This window comes from Lepidothrix coronata, unplaced genomic scaffold, assembly GCF_001604755.1.
Source record: "Lepidothrix coronata isolate B3197 unplaced genomic scaffold, Lepidothrix_coronata-1.0 Scaffold20, whole genome shotgun sequence".
In the NCBI taxonomy this organism is placed as follows: Eukaryota; Metazoa; Chordata; class Aves; order Passeriformes; family Pipridae; genus Lepidothrix; species Lepidothrix coronata.
This window is the reverse complement of record NW_016690200.1, coordinates 1,861,291-1,885,096: the sequence shown is the minus strand read 5'-3', so window position 1 is coordinate 1,885,096 and position 23,806 is coordinate 1,861,291. Positions and strand designations below refer to the sequence as shown.

The following is a 23,806-nucleotide window of genomic DNA, read 5'->3' as shown; positions in this document are numbered from 1 at the left end:
TTCAATTTGAACCCATTACTCCTGGTCCTATCATAATTTGTGATGAAGAGTTTCTAGGTAAAGAGGTAAAGAGTTTCTAGTGGAGAAGAAGAAGAGAAAAGAGAAGGGAAGGTTTGGGAAGGGAAGGTTTGGGAAGGTTTGGGAAAGTTTGGGAAGGGAAGGTTTGGGAAGGGAAGGTTTGGGAAGGTTTGGGAAGGGAAGGGAAGAGGAGAGGAAAAATAACAAGGGTTTCTTTAGGTACAGAGGAAAATAAAGGAAGATAAAAAAATCCGTACTGCCCCAATGAGCAAAATAAAGACCTGGCTGCAACTAACATAGAGAAGGCTGAGGTACTCGACACATTTTTTGGCTTCAGTCATCACTGACAAGTGTTCCAGTGACACCACTCAGGAATGGTGGGGAGGGAATCTATCAGGGATTGTAGGATAGGACATGGGGGAATGGCTTTAAACTGAAGGATATTAGTTTAGATTGGATATTAGGAAGAAATTCTTTACTGTAAGGGTGGCAAGGCTCTGGAGCAGGTTGCCAAGGGAAACTGTGGGTTCATCATCCCTGGAAGTGTTCAAGGCCAGGTTGAATGGGGTTTTGAGCAACCTGGTCTAGTAGAAGGTGTTCCTGCCCATGCAGGGGGCTTGGAACAAGATGATCTTTAAGGTCCTGTCCAACCCAAACCATTCTGTGGTTCTATGGTTCTGTGATTCTAAGATGATTGCATTGGTAGCTGGCAGAGATTTTTGGAGCTATGTGTGCATGTGCGTGACCAATGGTAAAAATCAGTTTGAAGAGTCTTCAGTACAGTTGATTACCACAGGAACAACCAAGTCCATGGAGTCATTATCAGACATAAAACCGAGTTGAAAGTCAGATAGAAAATGAAAAACCAAAAAAAACCCACCCCTGCTCCTCTTCCAGAAGAGAACTGAGCACAGCAGGGAAAAAGGTAATGGAAAGAGACTGTGTGAGAACTCTGCTGTACAACATTTGTGAGTCTTGTGACTCCTTTGTGGACATGGCTGCACACAGTGATGGGGTGGTCAGAGGGCATCTGTTGGGTCCATCTCTACAGAAACCTCATTTGACTGGTCAAAGCTGGAGAGATTTCCATGGAAGGATGGAAACCTGACTCGTCTGCCTGAATGTGGAAGGAGAGAACACTTTTATCCTTCATAATTTTAGTTACTGTGCTGAATTTTGAATCTCTGGTGATAGTTCACCGATATCCAACCAGTAGAGGGGACGTTTCTGCACTGCATGATGTGTCCCTCACAGCAGCACCCCTTCTGAGACCCATTCTGGCTGCAGAGGGATTGCATGCTGGCTAGACATCACTAAAGTGTGTTTTGAGAGGGTGGCTATGAGAGCAACCTGGATTGTTGACACCAAACTGCTCTCTGTAATTTTTTTCACCTGATATTAGATAGAAAATGGATCTGAACATGAGTCCGACTCAGAGCATTTCAATATCCTTTCCTTTGCTTCAGTCTTACATATTTAATTTAACAGACTTTTTTTTCTTATGTCATATGAACTATGAGATGGATCTATTACAGGTGTGTCATTTATGTATTCTGGTTACCTTATAGGCAGATTTCATACCAAGATGATTCAGGACTGGTTTTTGTTTTTCTATTCCTGGAAGATTGCATAATGAGATGAAAGTGGAGGAAATACGTATTATAATTGAATATATTTGTAGAGTTGGGAGTATGTTATATTTCATTTGTAGATCTGGGTTTGATAGTATCTTCTAATGACTTGATTTTTTTTTTTTCCGGAGACAAATAATTTTCCTTTCCACTGTGCTATGAGTTAGGTTTCTAAACTATTGATTGTACTAGAAAGACAATTATTGAGCCATGAAAATATTAATTCCAGAGAAATCAGATTATTATTTGCACTGGGATGCAAAATAGCAAAGGCTTTAATGATGTTTAGGTAGAACTTTATTAACATCTGAATATCTCTGGAGAGCTATGGTAACAGTAGGAGAAGTATTAAACTCAATGTTGTTTGCTTTTCTGCAAGTAAATGAAGAGAATTACAAGTCTTCTCCATGTGAGTCAGCTGAATATTTGCAGGAATTAACTCATCTATATCAGAGCCAGCATGGACAGACCCTTATCCATCTGATTCCCATTCTTCTGCTCCATCATGTGCTGCCTCATAGGTGAGGTTCACTGTAGTGACAGTGAGCTATGCCAGCTAAAGAGCTCTTCTGCTTGTGTCTTGGGCTGTGGACGTGTCCACTGCCTCCCCCTCCGTGGCTCATGGCCATCCCTGCCAGGAGAGGACAGTTAAATTGAAAGGAACCAACCAAAGTTTATGGGTCCCCCACACCAGTCTCCCCCAAAGCTTCATAAACACCGAGCCTGTGGCTTAGTTTTCCTCGGTCCCATGATTTTGTGTGTTATTTTTGCGGGCCATGAAGGGATGTGCAGTGTTGGAGGTGGGGTTCCCCTGAGGAAATGGAGAAGACTTCATCCAAATTAAGTGGCTAGTTTCCCTCTGTAGCCAGTGAAGAGGAAGAAGTGTTTCTAGGATGTATTATCTCCTTGTCCCCTCTGCAGAAGGTGTCTAAAATAGTCACAAGGACAATGTTTTCCTTTCATTGACCGCAAAGGGAGCTGGAGGTGGCCTTGCCCACATGAAGACATCTCACGGAGCTTGCCAGGATGTATAATTTTAACATAGATCTGTTCCCTCTAGAGAAAGTTAATCACCATTTCTGCCAGCTTCACCCAAACTCTTTCTTGATACCAAGTTGCTTGAAGAATGAGATGTTCCTGAGGTTTATTTTAACAGTACAATTCTGGGCTATGAATTTGAAAACAGAGCTATAAACACAAAACTAAAAATATAATTAAATGTGAGTCTAGACTGTATGTGGGATCTGAATCAATACTATTAATAAGACAAATAGCTAATATTCTTTCCTAGCTAGGAAATTTCATACTGCTTTTCATTTAGTCTGCTCAGGGCTTATCTCAGTCATAGGGACTGATCTCCCCTCACACCACCATTCTGCCTTGAGATAATCCTCAGAGTTGGCCCTGAATGGCATTTTCAGAGGTATCTCAATACCGGATTTATCTCCCCTAATTTGCCTGGGCTACCTCTGAAACTGATGAAGAAGGAAAGGCACTCTCAGAAGGTGAATCATCTCAACCATTTTGGACATCCAGCCTATCACAGGATGACTTGTGTATGGCTTGCTCCATTGATCAAAGCAGAAGCCTCGTCAGCTGCTGTAGATCAAACACAGAAATTTGGGATAAATCCTGCTCTAAAAGACAAAACCCCAGTGGAATCTGTGTCCTGCCTCTCAAGGGCTTTTGCAAATCCTACATTCTGCCTTCACATGTGTGCTGCACAGCACCTGGTGTGCTCTGTGCTTGCTCTGTGATGATACACAGTGATCATCAAAGCAGAAAGAGTGCTGCACAGTATGTTCTACAACAACTACTTCCTTTCTGGTTTAATTATAACTGAGTTTGCTACTCCAAGTCTTGATTAATGAGCTCAATATGCAAATGTTATGATGAAACTGAAACTCTTTGTAATTGCTTGCAGACAGATTACCACTTCGAGTACACAGAGTGCGACAGCAGTGGCTCCAGATGGAGGGTGGCTGTCCCGAATCCGTCAGTGGAGTGCTCTGGACTACCTGACCCCGTGAAAGGGAAGGAATGCAGTACGTTGTGCCTTTTCATTTTACAGACTGTTACTGGCTTTTTGTGCTATTTACCCTTGTAGGGTTTCTTAGCTCTGTCACTGACGTCCTGAGTGTCCCTGAGTTAGTTCTTCCCCTCCAATCCTTCTTCCTGTCTCCTGGGGCTGTGGAGCAGGGATTGTCTTTGCAGTGGAGCTGTGCAGCTCACTGTCTGCTACAGGTGCCCTTGTATGCTAATTCACAGACAAAGCATGTCTATGACAACACCCCTTGAAGAGGTGTAGTTGCTTGTCTTGAGCTGCTCCGTTCTTAAGTTCTGTAGCTCTCCAGTTCATTTGTAGCTGTATTGGCAAAAATGGTGACCAAGAGTGGTCAAATTATATTTGCATTGTGTCCACATTCTTGTTACTTTCATTATTTAGCTAATTAATAAGCTGCATGCATTAGGAATGGTAAATGTCTTATTTGCCCGAGTTATTTTCATGATGAAGCTCCTGCATGTTATTTATTTATGTATTTGGAGTGTTTTCATATCAGTTGGTTTTGCACTTTTTTTTTAAAACGTTGAAACACTTCTTTGCATCTGGAAACATAAGCGAATTGCTGCTCTGCAAACATATCCCTCACTGTTTTGTAGCTTCCCAGGCTGAATGCTCTTTTCCGTCACAGTCCTTTGCTCTACTAATTCTCTCCACAGTAGATTCTAGCAGTAATATGTACCAGGGGGTATAAACTGTCGTATCTGACAAACAGAATGAACAATGGCAACATCCTTTTAGCTTCTCTCAAGGTTTATTGTTCATTTCTTTATGACATATGTTCCAGTGTGAGGCGCATAAATTTTTTTCTGTAGCGGTGTTGGATCACTGGAAGGTTTCTGACTGCTTGCAAGCATCACAGAATCATAGAATCATAGAATCAACTGAGTTGGAAAAGACCTCTGAGATCATCAAGTCCAATCCTTGATCCAACACTGCTGTGGTTACTAGACCATGGCACTAAGTGCCACATCCAGTCTCACCTTAAAACCTGCAGGAACAGTGAATCCACCACCTCCCCAGGCAGCCCATTCCAATATCTGATTACCCTCTCTGTAAAAAATTTCTTTCTAATATCCAACCTATTTTCTCATAATTTGGGAATGTGTCATTCCTGATATTTGGGTTTAGTTTCCGAGGTTTTAAATGTGAAATCTCAGTATATCCTTAGGATGTGCTTTTTCAATTACAGAAATAGAGAGCTGAGAATCACCTCTGGTGATCCCATAATTCATTCCCCAGCCCAAATAGCTGTACTGTCAATGACTGTGTCACTCATGGCTGACGTTTGGCTGGACTGTTTTCATGGATCTCTCGTGATGAAGAGCCCAGAAGCTCTCTAGATATTTGCTCATCTATTTTGTTCTTTTCATTTTCCTTCCTGTTAAAGATTTTTCTGCTATTGAATCTCTCTTGTTATACTTCAAGCCTATTACTTTTTGCTGCCTGCACTGTAAAGGAGCAGATAGTTTTATTTCTTCTGCTGCACAACCACTTTTGATGTACCCTGGAGTACATAGGTATAACTCATTTTTTCTGACGTACATTACTTCCTCTTAAATCTTGTGATAAATGGTTTAAGATCCAGCAATATTACACTCTCTTGGACTTTCTGCTACAGATTTCGACAAATGGTGCAGTTCCCTCTTCATCTCATCTTATTTGTGTGTCTTTCTGGTCTTAGATCAATTCTAAAGAGAATTCAGCTGTTTTATAACAATAGATGAATTTCTGGCTTCTTGATACCTGTCACCCTACTTGACCAGGTGAAAACTTTTCCCAGTATATGGGCTGTGAAATTATGCACCAAAGTATAGGATTCTGTTAAATACACTGGAAAACTCATCTCGGTAGATGCTTCTCCTCCTTGCAGTGTTGCTGTTAATTCCCATGGGAATTCAGCTTGTTTGAGACACAATCAGATATTTGACTTTTTTACTGAAACCTTCAGGTCTCATCTCTATGGGCTCTTCTGAGGTGTTAATGTTGTTCTATCTTTTTTTTTTTTTCTGTGCCTGTAGTAGATTAACTGGCTTCAGGGGCTGTCTGGCTATGTTCTGATGGCAAAAGTAATTTTGGGTTTCTCATCGCTTAGTCTTCCACCCTTTACTTAAAGAACAACCAGTCTTTCAGCCTGAAAACATGAATCTGTCAACAGCAGTCAATCACTGCAGGAATGTGTTGGGAACACCTCTCCCATTCAGCTTGGCTGAATACTTTTACTGCAAAGTATTTGAACCAGTGTAGAGTTTGGCTGACAGTCCATTCTTAAATGGGTGGGATATACTGGGAGAGGTGGCTTTTGAAAACTGACTGCCATACAGCTCTCTGGATTTTTCACATGAGGATCTGTTGTTGATGACAAGTTGTGTTGAAAATGCTGACAGGCATGCTGACTTCTTATATTCTCTAAACATGAATTTCTGCAGCCTGAGGAATACAAAAGTTCTGTATCTGAGGCTGCTACAACTCATGTTCTCAGTAGATTGTGTACAGAGTGAGATTTGTGCTACAAACTTGGCCAGAGGTTGCATACATATCTCACATGAATGGCTCCTTGAGATGCCTTCCTTCTCTCATAGGTCTACTGCTATTTTATCCCAAAGTCTATCAAGAAATGCCATAACTATACCATATCTTCTGAGGTGAGTCTTTCTGGACATTCTACATTTTCTTTCAGATTCTCCTACATCTTGTAGGTCCTACCCTATGCCAGGACATATGGCATTTGGTAGAGTTCTGGAGTTTCCTTGGATACGCAAGGAAACCCTTTCAGTCCTTCAGCCTGCAGAATCAGGGTCCAGGGTGTAATTACCCCAGGTAGGATGACTTCTGGCATTTGAAATCTGTTACCTTCAGAAGTTTTGTTTAACATCTATTAGTTCTGAGATATACCAGAACCAACTATGTCACTGCTCTTAAGAGAGGGTTGCAGTTGTACAGCAGTTGCAGTTGTACAGCAGTTGCAGTTGTATAGCAGTAAGAGCTCTTAGGGCTTTTTTTTTTTGTCTCCTTGAGGATGGCAGAGCCCTCAGTGGTCCTTGGTGGCTGTTAGGACACACCATATTTGGGGAAGTCTGTATGAGAAAGTGTTTCTTTTGGGAATACATCTGCCATCACTGCTGATTTCACAATGTTTGCAGTTGTTTTCATCTACTCAGAAATGCCTGCCACTTGAGAATATCTGCCACTGCTCTTTACTGCTCCCTGAAAACTGAAGTGACGTGCAGGCTGTCATTAATTTTGAATCCTGAGAATACTGTGCCAACCTCTCCTTCTTCCAAATGCTCAGCAGTCATTCTCTTTAAATTGTGCCTTTGAAGGATGGTATAACAATATGTTGAATGTCTCCATCTCTGTAAATACATCTAGGCTGTGGTCTCCAGTGGAGTGGAAAGACAATTGAGATTGCTAAAAACACCTTAGCTCAGGTGCTTCTGGAGCAATTGAACTGTGACACCAGAGCTCAATTGGTGTCTTGAGGTGTGCTCATTTTCAGGATGCTGTGTTTTGCTGCATTTCATGTGAATGAACCCGTCTAAAATCAGGTTGGATACTTCTGTGCTCCACTACATTTTGGAGAGCACGCTGACCTGCAAAGCACAGCTGACTGTGACCCGCTGAACACGACTGCCAACACTCCCTGAAACGGCTGCAGTCTCTGAAACCTGGCAGGATTCTGCCCTTTTTTGGTTTTGACCCTTCAAAAACTTAATCAGCAAAGTTTACCTGCAGGGAAGACAGAGTCCTCTGCGAAATAGTCAGGGGTTCATAGTAGAAAGGGCTGTCACATTTGGACTGCTTTGTGACCTGGGTATTAGAAGAAAGGTTTTTTCGCCTTTATCTTGCCATGAGCACTGAGCAGTGTGATCACCCATTGTCCCCTCCTACTACCCTGCCCTCCACATCTCTCCCATTCAGGTGGTAGGTGGCAAGAAAGAAGGAACCTCACATGACACACGTTTGTGTCATGCAGTGCAGTGACCCAGATATGTGAGGGAAGCTGCAGTAGCAGCTCTGCAGTTGCAAGGCACTGGGACAACATGCCCCTTTCTATATTTCACTTCCTTCTTTTTTTCTGATCTCCTTACCCTATGGGGCTTCAGCCATCACTGCTTTTAGACCCTGCATCAGGTTGTCAGCCTGAATTTTGCCATTCAGCGTGGTGTGATCCCTCAGTGCTCAGTGCCCATGAGACCAGGCTTTCTCGGGACATGCCATGCTGCAGCCACACCAAGCTCCCTGGTCACATCTCTCAGGTTTGTGTTTGTATAGAGCTGAGTCATATTTTTGATGCTGCCACACCACGGTTGCAAGGGTTCCTGTGAAGAGATACGTTAAAAGTGCAGAAGAGATCTTGGCTACAAAAAAGACAATATTTATTACTCCTAGAGCTACTCTGTGCAGCTCCCCTCTGCTTCCCATTTAAGATGTCCCCTCCAGGCATCTTCTCAGTACTGTTCTGAAGGTAGGGAACATACATGGAGGCGGGGGTGGCAGACAGAGAGCCTCCCTCAGCAGAATCCAGACCTCTGAATCACTCTTGACAGTCGGGAATGTGCTTTACTAATTTGGTCTCCTTCATTTTTAATTACCACAGATCTCCCTCTGATCTCCTCATGAGTCTGATAACAGGAAGGGAATTTAACTGATAAGGATCACTGCCATCAGGGCAGTTGCTTGGCCTTTTAAATGGAAAATATTGATGGCAGTCCAAGGGAGCAGTTTGCTTTCTGGGTTAAACCCTTTCCTGCACCCCCTTTATGGCTGGTTATCTCTGGAAATCCACTGCTTTGGTGTGGGGCTGTAGGCAGCGTCTAATGGGGACTTTTTGGGGGTTGGCAGTGGGAGCAGCACTTGGCATCATGCTCCTGCTGACACTGCACTGCAATCTGTTGTGGTGGCCACCATCAGGCTTTTCTGCCAGCCTGACCATATGCTGCCTGTTTTACACTCAAATTAAAAGTCTGTATTTGGAGTTTTCCTTCCTTCCCTGTCTCACTTCCTTCCTCTCCACCTTCCTTCACTCAAGTACAGCCCAAATACCTGGTTCAGACTTTGCCCTTAATGTGCCCAGGGGCACTGATATGCTCATGTCAGCAAAGTTTGTGACCAAAAAGACCTTAAAGGGTTCACATTTTCACCTCAAATTCTTTTAGAATGTTTACACTCTTATTCCAAAGAATATAAGTAATTTTTTGTCATCCTAAGCAAGACTAGTTTGCACCTTATTTCATAAATATCTGTTCATTTTAGTGGTCTGTGTGGATAATAAAGGAACTATAGTGAGAATAATAGAACATTTTTAAAAGGAGTTGAATTTGCCATGTTCAAGGGAAAAAGCGAAGGTAGAGTCACTGTTATAGTTGGCATCCAAATGCCAATTATAATCAGGGAGATTCTTTAGGAAGGGAGACAAAAAAAATATTGCTAATATGAAATAACTTGATCAAATTATCAGAACAGACTGCCCAGGGAGGTGGTGGAATCACCATCCCTGGAAGTGTTCAGAAAGGGTCTAAATATGACACCTGGGGTCATGATTTAGTGGTGGACTTGGCAGTGCTGCGTTAAAGGTTGGACTCAGTTCTAGAGATCTTTTCCAACCTTAATGATTCTGAGATTCTATGATTGAAAGTATGGTGCCATGGAGTTATTAATGGCTCTGCTTGGTAAAGTGCTCCTTTACCTGGTGCCATTAAGAGGGGAGCAACTCCTTTGAAATCAGAAGTGTGCTTCAGTTTAGAAGTGAGTTTGGTGAGCCTGTACCAAATGGCAAGCATGTGAAAAGCTCCACTGCAGAAAATAGACTGTCCTTAATTACAGTGGACTTTATTGGGGTCTAAGAGCAAAATTTGACCTGATTTATTGCTACTGAGTTGTGTTTGTTGAGTGTATTCTGACTTGTGTAATCTGCTCCCAGGATACCACAGGAGGAGATACAGATCTTCCTGCTAATTGCAGACACAATTAGGGCAAATGACCTTTTTAAGTCTGCAGGTTTTATAACAGTTTAAGGCAATTTAAGGAATCTGCAGGAGTTTCAACATTCTTCTTTCATAACAGAAAACTTCAGTAGAAGGTTTTGGGTTCGATGTTCTCTCAGTCCCTGGTAAGGTTGGGTATCCCAGTCAGGTGGCCTCCTCCTAATTCCCCTGATGTCAGTGGGCATCTGCAAATTTTCTATGCACATACGTATCTGTTTAGATGTATAATACAAAATGAATGTTAAATGTCTGGCAAAGCCTATGTGCTTGTGTTACAGCCTTCTGACATAAAGTTTACATCTGTTCATTGTCAACTAGATTTGCATTCACGCAAACTCTGTGTAGGCTTTGTGCTAAAGAATTGGCTCTTCTGGAGTGTTACTTAGAATTTTGAAATTTGGCTGCTGAAGAAAATAGCAATGATATGTTTTAGCAGTTTCTTTAATGTTTGCATCATTGCACAAGTAGATGTGAATATACATACAAATACTCCCATGAGAATGGTGCTAATTATAACACAGTCACATTTGTTTATATTTCAAAAGAGTTTGTTATGTAATAAGAATATGTTATTATCACCAAAGTGTCATTCTGCTTATATATGAATGCATGTCAGAATGATTTTTCATAGGGCTTAAGTCCAGAGTTACAGCCTCTTGAAGCAAATGTGAATCCTAACATATTGTCAGAGGGTTTTTCTCCTTTTTTGTTTGATGTTCACTGAGGATTATTTTCTGGTCTCATTAGTGGACTTTGAAATGGTTGGGATTTCTTTGTTTGCACTGAGGAGAGGAAGTATGGTGATCAGCACAGCTCTGAGGACGAGCTATGTTCATTCTCATTTTTTTAATCGTGGTTTGAAAGCACTGGATCTTCTCTTCATCATCCTTGATATACTAACATTTTTTTTCATTTTTAATGTTATTCAGACATTGCTTCTTTGGGTATTCACCTTGGAAGAAACAATGAGGTCAAGCTATTCATGGCTTCTGCTGTTTAACTGTGTCATTTAGATGTGACATATGCACATAGATAAACTTATGTATGGTGACTGATGCTGCTGGGTATCCTGAGCTGTGCGAAAGTACTATTTTGAGACAATGTTCAAAAAATGTATGCAGAAGATCTCCCCTTTCATTCCTCCATCCTTGAGATTGCTCACTCAAAGGTATATACTGGTCTCCTCCTTCATTTTGACTTGCACCTTCCTTTCTCCCCTCTATTTTGAACAGTCATATGGCTTCCATGAAGCTCCTGTCAACATCTGAGTCACATGTAGAAGGCTGATCTCTCAGAAGTATCAAAAAAGTGGAAATCCAGGAAATCTGAGGATTTCTTGATAGGCCATAGATTTGGCCCTTGGCCTGTCATGCATTACCAAGCTATTAAGGATGTCTGATAGTAAAAAAACACAATATAACTCTGTCTCTGGAGCCACCTCTCACATGAACAGCAAGATGTCCAAGAAATAGATTTTAAAGTCATGGTCACTTTTTATAGATCACTTTCGTGTGCATGGCCTGCAGGACTGGGCAACTCAATTTTACCTCTGTTTTTTGTATCCTTAGAAAAGTTTTTATGTCTTTTCTGAAAGAAAAAGTAAAGACTTTCCAACTAGAGCACACTATGGAGGGGACTAGCACACAGCAGCAGGGGCTACTCTGAGGAACACTATGAAGCTGAGGAATTAATGCAGGGCTGCCATGTAGCAAAGCTGTTCAGCCAGCAGTGGTGTGCACAGCACAGTTTGAGAGTCACTGCTAAAAGGCTGTGATTTAGCAAACCACTCAAGCAGATGTTTGTTCCTGTTCTTATTCCTGTCCTTGCTAATTCATGTTCCTAACAAGCCAGGTAGGTCAGTCTTATTGATGGCATTAGGTTTCTCACCTGGACTGAGGCTTGAGGCTACATTTTGCCATGGCATTTCTTTGTGGATATATTCCTAATGTGGACTGATACCCTGAGAGATACCTCAGTTTTACAAGTATTTTTTCCAGAATTTCTACTGTGTGCGTGAGCACGACACTGTCTTTGCAGAACAAGTGCCATTGTTGGCTTTTTGAAGCATAGATTCTTTTAGGTAAATAGTTAAAAAAGCTGAAGAGTTTGCACTGAACCCACAGAATTTAATTCCTGGAGAAGAGTTACTGGGAATTGCAAGTTGATGTGTGTATTGAGACTCCCAAGACAACGGATGGCCTTAGTGTATTTTGACGAATTCTTCACCTTGTTTGTGTACACAATGTAATTAAATAAGTTAAAGAGAGATTCCTCTGAGTCACTGATTTCTCTTTCAATGGGGAAGCAGCTGGCAAGACCTTGAGATTTGTTATTGCTTGGTAGAGGGAGGAGAGGTGAGGACTGTGTGTGTGTGTGTGCAGAGGACATATCAAATGGCACTAGAAGTCATTTGTACCAAAGACTTTGCCTGATGAGCAATCAAAATATGCCTGATGGAGTCGGTAGGACCTGGAGAGCTGCTCACTCACCTCAAGGTCTGTTTCCTGCCATGTTGTATTGGATCAACCCACCACACATGTCCAATGCTGACCCAAATAGGATAGTTGTTGAAACCCTGTCAGCAAATGTGCTTTCCAACCCCTTGGTGATGGCTGTCTTCCTCCACTCTACACCCTACTGCCATGAATTGATTGAGTATTCCCATTCCAAACCACACCTTTCAGTGTCTGAATGATGCAGTAAAGTGATAATAAATATGTCCTACATGCCAGGCCAGCTGGGAAAGAGGTGACCTGGAAAAAGCATTGCTCTATTTTGTAATTTTTTGGATAAAAGGAGACATTATTTCTTCTTAAGAAAATGAAGGATTTCTTCCACAGAAGGTACTCTTTCTCAAGTTATAGCAGACTTCAGTGTGATCACATTTCAAGCCCAAACAGCCTAGACAGACTTTTTTTACCTTAAATTAAGATTCAGTCTGGTTCCTAGTAACACATTGGGATATAATGAGTGAAGAAAACGAACATCAATTATTCACAGTCTATTGGAGAAGCCTCATATAAATTATTCACAGAAGACATTCTGAAGCTGGTGAGATTATAGGAAACATTAATAATGAAGCAATGATTTCCTCTCATCCTTCGGCTTTGTTTTTTTTTTTTTTCTCATTCTGTGTTTTGGTTGGTCCTTGGTTCCATGTTGTGTGGACCCTGATGTCCCAGAGTGTCACTGAACAGCCTCTATGTACTTGTCCTTGGCCACAATTTCCCCTCCAGGCTTGTGGCATGTGTCGCACAACAGCTGTTCAGAGGGACAATTGCCTGATGCTGCCAACCTCATATTTCCTTTCTGAGCTACAATTTTTACCTGTGCCCATGGGAGGCTGAGACAATTCAGCCCAGACTCTGCCTTCAGGAGATGGCAGCATCTCACCTGAATCCCAGATGGTGACGCTTTGGATGAACAACATAGGACTGGAGAGGTGAGAGATGGAAAAGTAGTGTTTGAGATTATTTTTGCTTTGTATTTTCATTGGTTTCTGTAGGATTGCTCAGTTGCTATCCCTTCTAATGTTGTTACAATCTGGTAAAATCCAGTCCTGCGTCTTTTTTTTTTTTTTAACTGTAATACATTGAGAGCCAGGGAGACACAGGATACACGTGAATGTGCACATGCTCACTGGCAACAGAATAAACAGAAGACCTAAAATAATTTAAGTTATTGTTAAGTAAGAAATGTCTGGAGAAAAATGTCTGCTGAGAAGAGTGATGGAGGTAGAAGTAGAAGCTCCAACTGGTGTGGGATGGGAAGCTAGCTGAGGGGAGGGGTAAGACTGGGTGGCCAGGGCTGCACAAGGGAGAAAAGCAATTGAATACATTATAGATTGGTGTTGTAGGATGCAGGATGTTGAGACAAGATGCAGGGTACTGAGATTTGGTTAATCTTCTGGTGAAGTCTCAAATATTCTGATCCCTGTTACAGCATGGCAGTATCTGGTAGATAATCAACATGAGAAAATACTCCAGAGGAAAGTTTCAGACCTCAGGAGGGACTCAGTAGTCATATACATGTGAAGATCTACTCTGTTCATCCAGCTATGCTCATGATAATCCTATCCTGACCTCCAGCATCAGAAAGTTAAGCAATGTGAGATTGTTTGGGTCAGTTACCAGAAAAGAAATGTGCCAACTAATATTGATTCTAGTCCACCTAAATCACCAGGAGGGCCACAGCTGTACTAAAAGACAAAATGTGACCCTGGAGCCTTGCAGTCAAAGGGCAAATGAGGCAAGCTTGTTTATGGTCTGTTTTGTCCTCTTGGGAGCTGTTTCCATGTCTGCAAAGCGATTGTAAAGTACAGTCAGATCTGCAAAGTGATGTGTTGCGAGCACTCCTTGGAAGTGGTTACACAGTGGGGCAGGGCTCCTCCTTCAGGATGCCCCACATCCTCAGTGGTGTGTCCCAGCAGGGAGATAAGATACCATTGATCTTGACTTGCAGAGTTTAAGAGCAGGGGGTTTAATTAGATTTGCTAGTTTGACCTCACAGGGCATTAAAATGCATTGAGCTAGGCTGATGCTGAGGCTGATAATTTGTGTTTGTCATGAGCTTTTCTTCCATATGGTGTCCAGTTGTGGTACGAAGCACTTGAGAGACAAAGGGTCCATCACATGCCATGACAGATTGCTCCAGCAATCAGTCATTCTTCCTATTAAAAATCTGTGTGTTATTTCCAATTTGAGTTTGTCTGGGTTCAGCTTCCAGAAGGTAGCTCTTCTTATGCAGTTCTCTGCTTGATTAAAGAGTGCAGCAGGATCCTGTGTTCTTTCCCCTTGGAGGTGCTTATATATTAATCAAGTTGACTCTCAGCCTTCTTGTGATAAACTAAATGACTAAGCACTTCAAATCTCTCACTGCAAGACATTATCCCTAATTTAAAAACCATTGAAAGTCCTTTTGCTTTGTATTGACCTCTCAAAAATGCCAAATCACAACTATGTAGTACTACATAGTACTGTAGAAATGCAGTACTACAACAATCTTCTTCCCTGTAATACATGTTTCTTACTACACATCTCTACCTCCATCTCTAAATATATCCAGAGATCTCACTAGTGCCTTTTTTGGATTTCTTGACAGTGGAAGCTCTTGAATAGTGGGTCCAGTTCAATCCTCAGTCTTGGTGCTCTCCAGGACATGTTTCAGCCCTCTGCAGGCATGGCTGGCACTCATTTCCTTCAGCATCTTGTCTTTACCTTTGACTCTGTTAAAACACACTGACTTTGAGTGGGCTCAGCCTTGGCAAAAGCCTCTCACCTGCCAATCTTAATACCATTCCTTTTCTATTTGCCTGCAGATCATCGATAAAAGTGTGGGCAGCCATCAGACTCAGTCCTGGACTGGCAGAACTGCACTCTTCCTCCCTGTTTTCTATTGACAGCCCTGTCTGAGATCTGTTATTCAGGCAGTTCTTAATCCCTTTAAGATGTGCCTTACTGGTATTGTGCAGCACTACCTTTCTTCATCAGAGTGACATGCAAAACTAAGCTAACTGTATTAGAAACCCTAAGTCTATTACACCCACTCCGTCACCTTTATCAAGCGACTTGTAATCCTTTTAAAGAATGAAATGAGGCCTGTTTGACAAGACTTATACAATGGTTTCAGTGGGCATTAGTACTGTAGCTCATGACAGTTTTTTATGACGTGAATCTGGTGTTAGCTTTATCACATGAGTGTATGAATGTGTGTAGCTGCTGTGGCAGTGTCTAGGTAACAGTACTTTACAGCATCTTTTTTGTGAGCAAGACTGGTCACCTGCACAAACCACACCATTTTTGTTTTCTTCTCTATTTGCTTAAGAAAGCTACAGATATGAATCACCAATAATTGCATCAGCTCCAAAGATCTACTGAAGGCATCGGTGTATCCAACACCACAGTGTGTTGTGCTGTTCCTAACTGCTTCTGAAAATGTTTTTCCAGTTTTAAAAATGCCAATGATGGGGCAAGCCATGAAACCTTTTAATGCATGAATCACAGTTTTGTTCACAGAAAGAAAGATCACATTGTGTCTTCACAGTGTGTGTTGCTCTGTGTAATTTAATGTGTAGCACCCAAACTGATATTTGAAAGGTATAATAATAAAGTTTGCAGTCATAGAGGGAGAGGGAACAGTGATGTCCAGTTATTCAACAGATCTGTGTTCTCTGAAAATTAAGTATCAAATGCCTACACAAATGGGCTCTGGGGTTTAGGGCTGTTCACAAAGGCTACCTCTCGTATGGGAAACATTTTTCCTCTGGAGTCTGAATCAAGAGGGAGAGTTTAGTGGAGGATGAATTAGAGCACACACCTAAAATACAGGATTTAGATTCCTGAAACTTCACATCACACCTTAACCTCCTATATTTTGATGCTGTCCTTCCTGTTGGCAGCATCTTGCTTGTGTCACCCCCACATACACAGCAGTGCTGCAATAATGTCAAGTGTTTTCTGTGGTCACTGGTCAGTGCTGCACCTGTGCTCAGTTACGTCTTAGTGAGATGGAGCAGCCACGAGCAAGGCGAAGTGCCAGTGCCTGGAGATGGATCATCTGTCTGTGCCCTGTCCCACCACAAGCGCCTCTGACCCATTGTGGGGACACAGCCACAGCCTGCCTGTCTCCAACTGGGACAAACGCCTGAACTGATGCTGCTTAGATTAAGACGGTTTGCCCTGGCTTTTTGTCTCCTTGCTAGAAGACCAAGTTGTGTGACACTGTGAGACCATCTCCCTGCTCATCACACGCTGTATTTCCTCCCCATCCCCCTCCAGCTGCTCCCGACCGCCTGGAACGAGACCAAATGTTGCATCTGTTCCAATGTCGAAAGTGTTTTGTGTTGCCATTAGCCACGTTCAGCCCCAAATTGAACCTGGCAAGCAGCTGGCATGCTCAGAGCCAGTTTGCTTGCAGTTGGATGTGTTTTGATGGGAAATGCTGCTGCCTTTGAAATACAATTCTTAGAAGAGAGAAAGAAGGTAATTCTCCACTCGAATAAGAAAAAGGCTCATCTCTTTCCTGGAAGGTGAGAGATAGAGACCATGTCCTGTGTGGCAGTCAGTCTGATCTCTTATACCTTTTATTTCGCTCAAATGATCAGTCTGAAAAGGGTTAAAATATATTAGTTCAGTTAAAGTAATAATCTCTGCTCAACCTCTCTGCAATGGAAGAGGAGGCTCTGCTACTTTCTGCATCTTCATTATGGCAGTGAATTGGTCATGGTTCTTGACTCCTTAGTTGAAGTTCACAACTCTGGAATGGTTAAGCAGTGCTTTCAATTTTTGCTATTTAGCTTTCTTTAAAAAAAAAAATTGAAACTGTTAAAGAATTCAAATATGTCATGAGAGAGCTCACTTTTCTACTTCCCTCCCGATGGCTTCTCTCTGCACCCTTCAAAAGGAAAAAATAAAGCAAGGTTTATTAAAAATGCAAAAGAAGTGAGACAGGGCACCTTTACACGTTTAAGGTGAAAAGCTGTGCAAAGTGTGGTCTCAGTTCAGACATGTGGGAAGTGCTCACTGGTTTTCTTGGAGTCTCTGGAGAAAGCTATTTCTGACTCCAGCTGCAGATACATTCTATGGCTTGAATTGAGGTCCCAGAGTTACTCAGATGGGATGTTAGCTCTACTGCTGTGTGGTGTGCCACTGCCTACAGAAAACCACTTCTCCTCAGTGAGGGTGGATTTTTGGCCTGTCAGTCTTTCACAAAATCCATTGCAGCAGTATTTCCTTGTGTATCCTCACCCTAGCATCTGCCTCTGCCTGGGTTCTTTCTTGGTCCACTTTCCCTCTTGGTCCACTCATCAGTGAGCAACAGGCTTAGAAAGCTGTTGGCTTGAAGTCCACTGGTTCAAGTTTAGACTATGCTGGTATGACCAACAGGGAAAAATTATCCTTTGGCAGATCTTTCCATTAAATGGACCTTTTATCTGCTTTCCAGTGCCACTCGTCAAGGGCAATTACACAAGGAAATGCTGCAGGACCTGGAACAGAAATGGGAGCTTGAACTGTTAGTTGGATTCAGATGGAAAATGGTGTTATTCAGCCATGAGTTTATCAAAGTACTTACAATCAAACAAGTTTTTCTGCACATAAACATCAGCACATCTGTGGAACCACATTTGCTGGGACTGCAGCAGGCGTCGGTTATTTTGGGCCAGTTTCACCACTTTGGCTGGCAGTGTGGTCTCATCCTGCAGTTTCTCAGGCTAATGAGTTTATGTCTGTCAAAGAGAGTGTATGAAATATCTCTCACTGTGCAACGTGGCATGTGTGAAACAGTAGAAAAACCCACTCTTTCTTGGGATGCGAGTTGTGTATGTTGCTCTGAATTCTATTTCGGCTAGACTGGCATAGTTAAGTTTAAAAATCTGCAAGCAATGTAGGAAGTACTATGTGCTGCAGAAAGTGCTCATTTGTTTTCCATTCAGGATGTTGAGTCTCAAAGAGGACTTGCTGGGGGCAAGTGGGGTGGCCTGCCAGTGAAATGAGTGTCCAGGTAGGAGTTACGATTCCTGGCACAGGCAGGGAACTGTGGGCATACAGGACTTCAGCTACTGTCCAGGTTTCTTCTACATAATGAGAATAATCTTCTCTTGGCAGGCAGAGGGGTAATCAGGGGGCTAAAGGGGATACAGTCATTTGGAGGAAATAATTTTAGAGACATCAGTAAAAAAGACACTTTGTGAATATACCTCTTAATTATACTTCCTCTAATTACACAGGTTTTGAAAACTGTCTTTGCTGTGCTGACAGCCAGTGGTTATTTTCTCAGCATGTTAATGTCCCCCCAGTCAAAGATCCTCATCTGCTAGACAAAGACCCATGGGTGATCTTTTCCAAGACCACCTGGTCTATCAGGCAAGATGTTCGAGGCTTTGTAGACAGTTCATGTGAGGAGAAACATGGAGAGACCCTTGTTACTCTCAGTGAAGGTTTGTAGTGTTGTATTACCATCAGTGTACTGCTGTACACCCCTCTTAGCTGCCATACAAGTGGGTGAGAGAAGTCTGTTCTGGCTTTCAGGTACCAGTGATTTTAATTAAGCTCAAGGTGTAACAGTTGGGTGATCAAGGGTGAGGAGAACTGTGTTATAAGTCCTCATTTTTGCAAAGTGCTTTTGGACACAGTCTGTCAACAGAGATTTTGTTTCTAAAATCTTATTTTGCCGATAGAGACAAGCTGCAAATCAGGAGCCATCATTTGGGATTTGGTTTCAGTGCTGCCACATCAGTGAAAAACATGTGAACATCTCACCAGAAAACTGGTGAACATCTCAATTTTGCAGCTGATAGTTGCTAGTTCAGCTGTTGTGTTCCTGGGACTGGCGCATTCTGTCTGGTTCCCTTTAGTGGCAGTTCAATCTTAATTAAGCAAGTGGCAGAAAAATAATGGAAATTAATAAGGATTAATGTATCCATTCATGTGTTGTAAATGATTGTCTCCCCAGCTTTCTCCTGTGCCTCTGGTGAGTACCTCGAGATGAAGAACCAGGTGTGCAGCAAGTGTGCAGAGGGGACCTACTCACTGGGCAGCGGGGTCAAATTTGATGAGTGGGACGAGTTGCCAGCAGGATTCTCCAACGTGGCGACTTTCATGGACACGGCAGTTGGCTCATCTGAAAATAAAGCCGACAGCTGCAACAAGTAAGAAGTTCTGTTTGCATCTGGGTTACGCAGCCATGGGTAAACCTGAGACAGCTCAGCAGCACAAAGCTGCTTAATGACTCATCTAAGCTCCCCAGAGGGTAACCAGCCCTACTAATGGCAAACAAGAGCGGCTGGGAGGTGAACTTTGTAGCCATCTCTTTGCTGTCAACGTGGTCTCCTTGGGCTCATCAGCCGCTAGCGAGTCTAAGACCAGCCTGGAGCTGCTCTTATTTGTAGCTGTAAAGCTCCAGGGTCATGGCATAGTAAATGTGGCTAAAAGGTCCTTTTACAGCCTATTTAGAGACCCACAGTGGTTGCAGAAGGCTGTTTCTGAGTATAATTGAAACTGTATTGAACTTGTGGATAATAAACCTTTCTTATGTAGGCCGGGTCCTCAATTTTTCATACCATATTCTTTCACACGCACAGTTTTAATGAAAAGTATCATATTTTATATTATTCATGTAACATATAAACATAAAACTAGATATAAAATACAATTAGTATATCTGTTATATCTATTAGAGTTGAAAAATAAATGGTAATCCAGTAATGAATTAAAAAATTCACTGTAGTTATCTGTTGTGGCATTCTGGGTTCTTTATTATGTAACATGTTTTTGTATGGTAGTGTAAGAATAGTTTCCTCAGTATCTGTGATCTCAGTTGAGGCTTGTTTTGTTTATGTTCATCAGCTCTTCATGGACGCCTCGAGGGAATTACATCGAGTCAAACAGGGACGATTGTACGGTTTCCCTCATCTACGCTGTGCACCTGAAGAAATCCGGCTCTGTCTTCTTCGAATACCAGTATATTGACAACAACATCTTCTTTGAATTTTTTGTAAGGCCTTTTACGTGGTGAATCCAACCTTATATTGTAAGAATTCAACCCAGATAAAGACCGTTAGAAGCAGATTTACCCCCCTCTACATTCCCCGTATGCCCATAGCTTGTTATTGCTGAACAAGGTAAAAAAATCTTCTTCTCTTTCTGTCATTTATGCTGTCTTGTGGTATTTATCTCATCTTCAAAACTCAGGCAGAACTGATCTTATCCTGCCATGCGCTGAGATTTTTCCATTAGGGGTCACGACTGCCCCAGTTAGTCCAGCCTTTTGCAAGACAGTTATTGGTGAGAGATGCTTCACATTTAGGGGTGTTTGACTTGAGATGTTAAAAAGGGATTTAATGTTTAAAAAGACTTCTTCCGAGGTAGTAGTATGTGGAAACCTTAATTCTGATTTTAGGTGAATTTGTGTCCTAGTAATTACGACGAAAAGAAAACCAGGAGAAATTCACACGAATTTCAGTAGAAATTAGGCTTTGAGGATGCATCTGCACTGGGAAATGAAGGGGCTGGGGATCATCAGCTCTGAACTGGGAGCAGCCTGACTGGGCTTGCACCATGCTGTACCCAGATTGCTAAAACAGTCTGATCAGCAGCAACCAGAATGGGGAAGGCAATCCTGGTCTGCCCACATGGATGGACTGGTTGTGGTCCAGGGAGCCAGAGGGTTCCCAGTGCCAGTATCTGCAGTGTGGTGTATATGTCCCACATTATTGAGGTGCTTTGGAAGGTTCCACTGACACCTGTATTGCTGTCCTTGTCATGTTGTACCTGTCATTTGGGAGAGAAAAAAATGTAACGGGAGGACAACTCAGAGAGGGAGATGTCTGGAAATTTTCAGTCTCCTCTGTTACTGCCTCTGTATCTGTCTGACAAACTCTGTTTTTTTATCTGAAAAACACAGCTCATGGTACCCCACAGGAGTGAGAAGTCTTAGCTGATGTTGGTAATATTTCTTGAAGTCTGGAGAAAAGTGCAAAGTATCCTTACTCTGAGTAGAGCTGAGAAAGGAGGACAAAATTATGTGTGATAGATTGCTATTGCACTTTGATAACAGATAGTGCAGGCAAGGCTGTTAGCCATTTCAGTTTTATATTAGACTATTCTGCCTCTTTCATAGGGAGAAAGCTGCAAATGTACTCTCTGTTGTCACATGAATGTGGCAGGATTATGAATCCCAGCTCCAGTTGCTTGACTGACTGACAGATCTGCTCCTGCAATGGAGCAAATGTATTGTTTCTCTGAGGGCTGGCTTTGAAAATGGCTTTTTGATTATTGCTTTTATCCATATCCCACTCATTCACCTCCTCTAAATTTATCATTCCTTGTTCAAAAAGCAGTGTCTGCAGAGTGGTGCAGTCCTTTATAGAAACACCCATAAATTCCTAGTCAGTCTTAGTATTTCAGGGAAACCATATTTAACACTCCTGTAAGTCAATTTTTTTCCCCAGCATGGCCTTTTGTTTAAATATATTTAAAAATGGCACTTTAGCTCCCAACAGTGGCTCTTCAGTGGCAGGTTACTGGGAAATGGTGAAGTGTTTGATCTGCCTTTCCCTGGCTCTTCTTACGTATTGAAGCCCTTTACACCTAGTGAAAAGAGACTATATATTCTTTCCTCCTTTTTGCAGATGGAAACCATGACACAAGGATGCTGTAGCTCATGTTCCACAAAATAATTAGGGATCTACCTTCTACATAGGTGCTTCTTCTCACCTCTTTTCCTCAGTGCTGTTGATCTAGGTGGGAATTCAGTGTACAGATGCTTTGTAGGATGCAGGGTTGTGCATCCCAAATGTGTCCCAAGAAGTGTCCCAAATGCTGCTGTAAGGAAAGGCTTCTGAGCTGCCCTGGACCTGGGTGAGGGACAATCAACCTCACACTTCTGCCAGGACAAACTCTCCATGGCATGTTGCCTCTCGCTTGATAATGTTACTCTCATCCCTAGGTCAGGTGACAGCGGGCCAAAGACACAGCAGATATTCGCTGCAGAGAAAGTAGTTCTTCTAGCTTTGGCCCATCCAATCCTACTTCCCCTCTGACTTAGAAGTCCATGGCCTCTGGATTTTAGAGAATTAAGTCTTGGTTGGCTCAGGAGAAGGAGGAAGCAGGCAAGATATGATGCTCAGTATTCTTGTCTGACCAGACAGTGAGAGGATAAGTCTGAGATCTCCTCCTGCTGCTTTTTTTGCCATCTACATCAGAGGTGGTCATTGGAGGCACTATTAAACTTTAGCAGATTTTGAAAGTTGGGGGTTTATTTTGCCACAGGTAAGGCAACTGGTGTCCTAAATATGTTGATGAGAGGAACAAAGCTGTCTTTTAATTCGCAGCAGTCATTATGCTGACAGAGAGATGCACCTGACTGTGGTCACTGATCTTGTGCTTTTATTAACAGATACAAAATGACCAATGCAAAGAGATGGAGTCCACAGCAGACAAGTGGGTGAAGCTCACAGACAATGGAGAATGGGGCTCTCATTCTGTAAGTGTATGAAAAATTGCTTCAAGAAGATTATTTTCCATTTATAAATGTCTGTGATTTCCACTGGGCAGACACCAAACACGGGCCGGCTTCTGTGAATGCATTTGAAGAAGCACAGCTTTCCTAGTACTGAGGGGAAAAGTCACAGAGATCCCCAAGGAGTTGATCCCAAAGCAAATGATATAGAAGCAAGACTTTGTATTGATTTCCCTGGGCTTTGAATCAAGTGCTTTATGAGGCTAAATAGATTTATGCAAATCTGCATGCCACAATCACTTTGCACGGCTGTAATTGAAATCTTCTACAACAGTTGTTTGCTCATGAGAACACAAGATTATTCCCTGTGTCTCAGCAGAGCAGTGGATGTGGTGTATGTGGAGACAAGCAGGACAGACATTTTATTCTCAACTGTGTGCAGAAGAGCTGGACTGCACCCAGATTCTGCTCTCTAGGGACTTACCTGTTTGAAAAACAAGCTGGCAGCACCAGGGTGACTCCTGCAGCATGGATATGAGACTGACCATGTCAGGAGCAGGAGCCCTTTGGCTGACCTGTGACCCAGCTGGCTGGGTTTGCTTTGTGACAGACCATGCATAGACCAGCTCATTAGCTGAGGCCCGGCTTCCACTGAACCACCATACCCTTGTCCCCAGAGCCCTATCAGCAAAGGTAAAGCATAGGCAACATTATGCCAGAAGAAAAAGGCTTCTATGGGCATAGGCAGCAGCATGCTTTCCATTTTCCATGGTCTGCTTATCCTCCTGGAGGAGAAAACGTATTCCTGAGCCAGCTCTGTTTGGCAGTGCCTCTTTGCTCAGATGCAAGATTACATCGGGAGTCTGGAGATCTGGGTGAGGAGGGATGAGGGGCATGAGTTAAACCATAGATCCAAATCCAGGACATGGACTTGGGTGAGCTGAGGGGTGTAGACAGAGTCTGCATGGGAGATGGTGCCATTTGAGCTCATCATCTGAGGTATGCAGGTGTCTTCACTGGCTATGAAGATTGTTGAGATGCCTGGCTGAAATGTAGACACGTGAGCTAGGTGAGATGATGATTCTGGCGCTCCTGAAGGGTTTTTTCTGTGCTGAAAATCCTGTCACGGTGGCTTCTCTGAGCCCAGTCTT

At 42.6% G+C, this 23,806-nt stretch overlaps 1 protein-coding gene across 1 annotated transcript in view; it reads left to right on the top strand.

Moving 5' to 3' along the window:
• Positions 1–23,806, top strand: part of KIAA1324L (KIAA1324 like) — a 102,347-nt gene that overhangs the window by 49,047 nt on the left and 29,494 nt on the right. The window contains exons 2-5 of the mRNA XM_017807855.1: positions 3,574–3,694; positions 19,149–19,344; positions 20,042–20,189; positions 22,593–22,679. Of these exons, the coding sequence (XP_017663344.1) occupies positions 3,574–3,694; positions 19,149–19,344; positions 20,042–20,189; positions 22,593–22,679 (552 nt within the window). The remainder of the gene's footprint in view (positions 1–3,573; positions 3,695–19,148; positions 19,345–20,041; positions 20,190–22,592; positions 22,680–23,806) is intronic.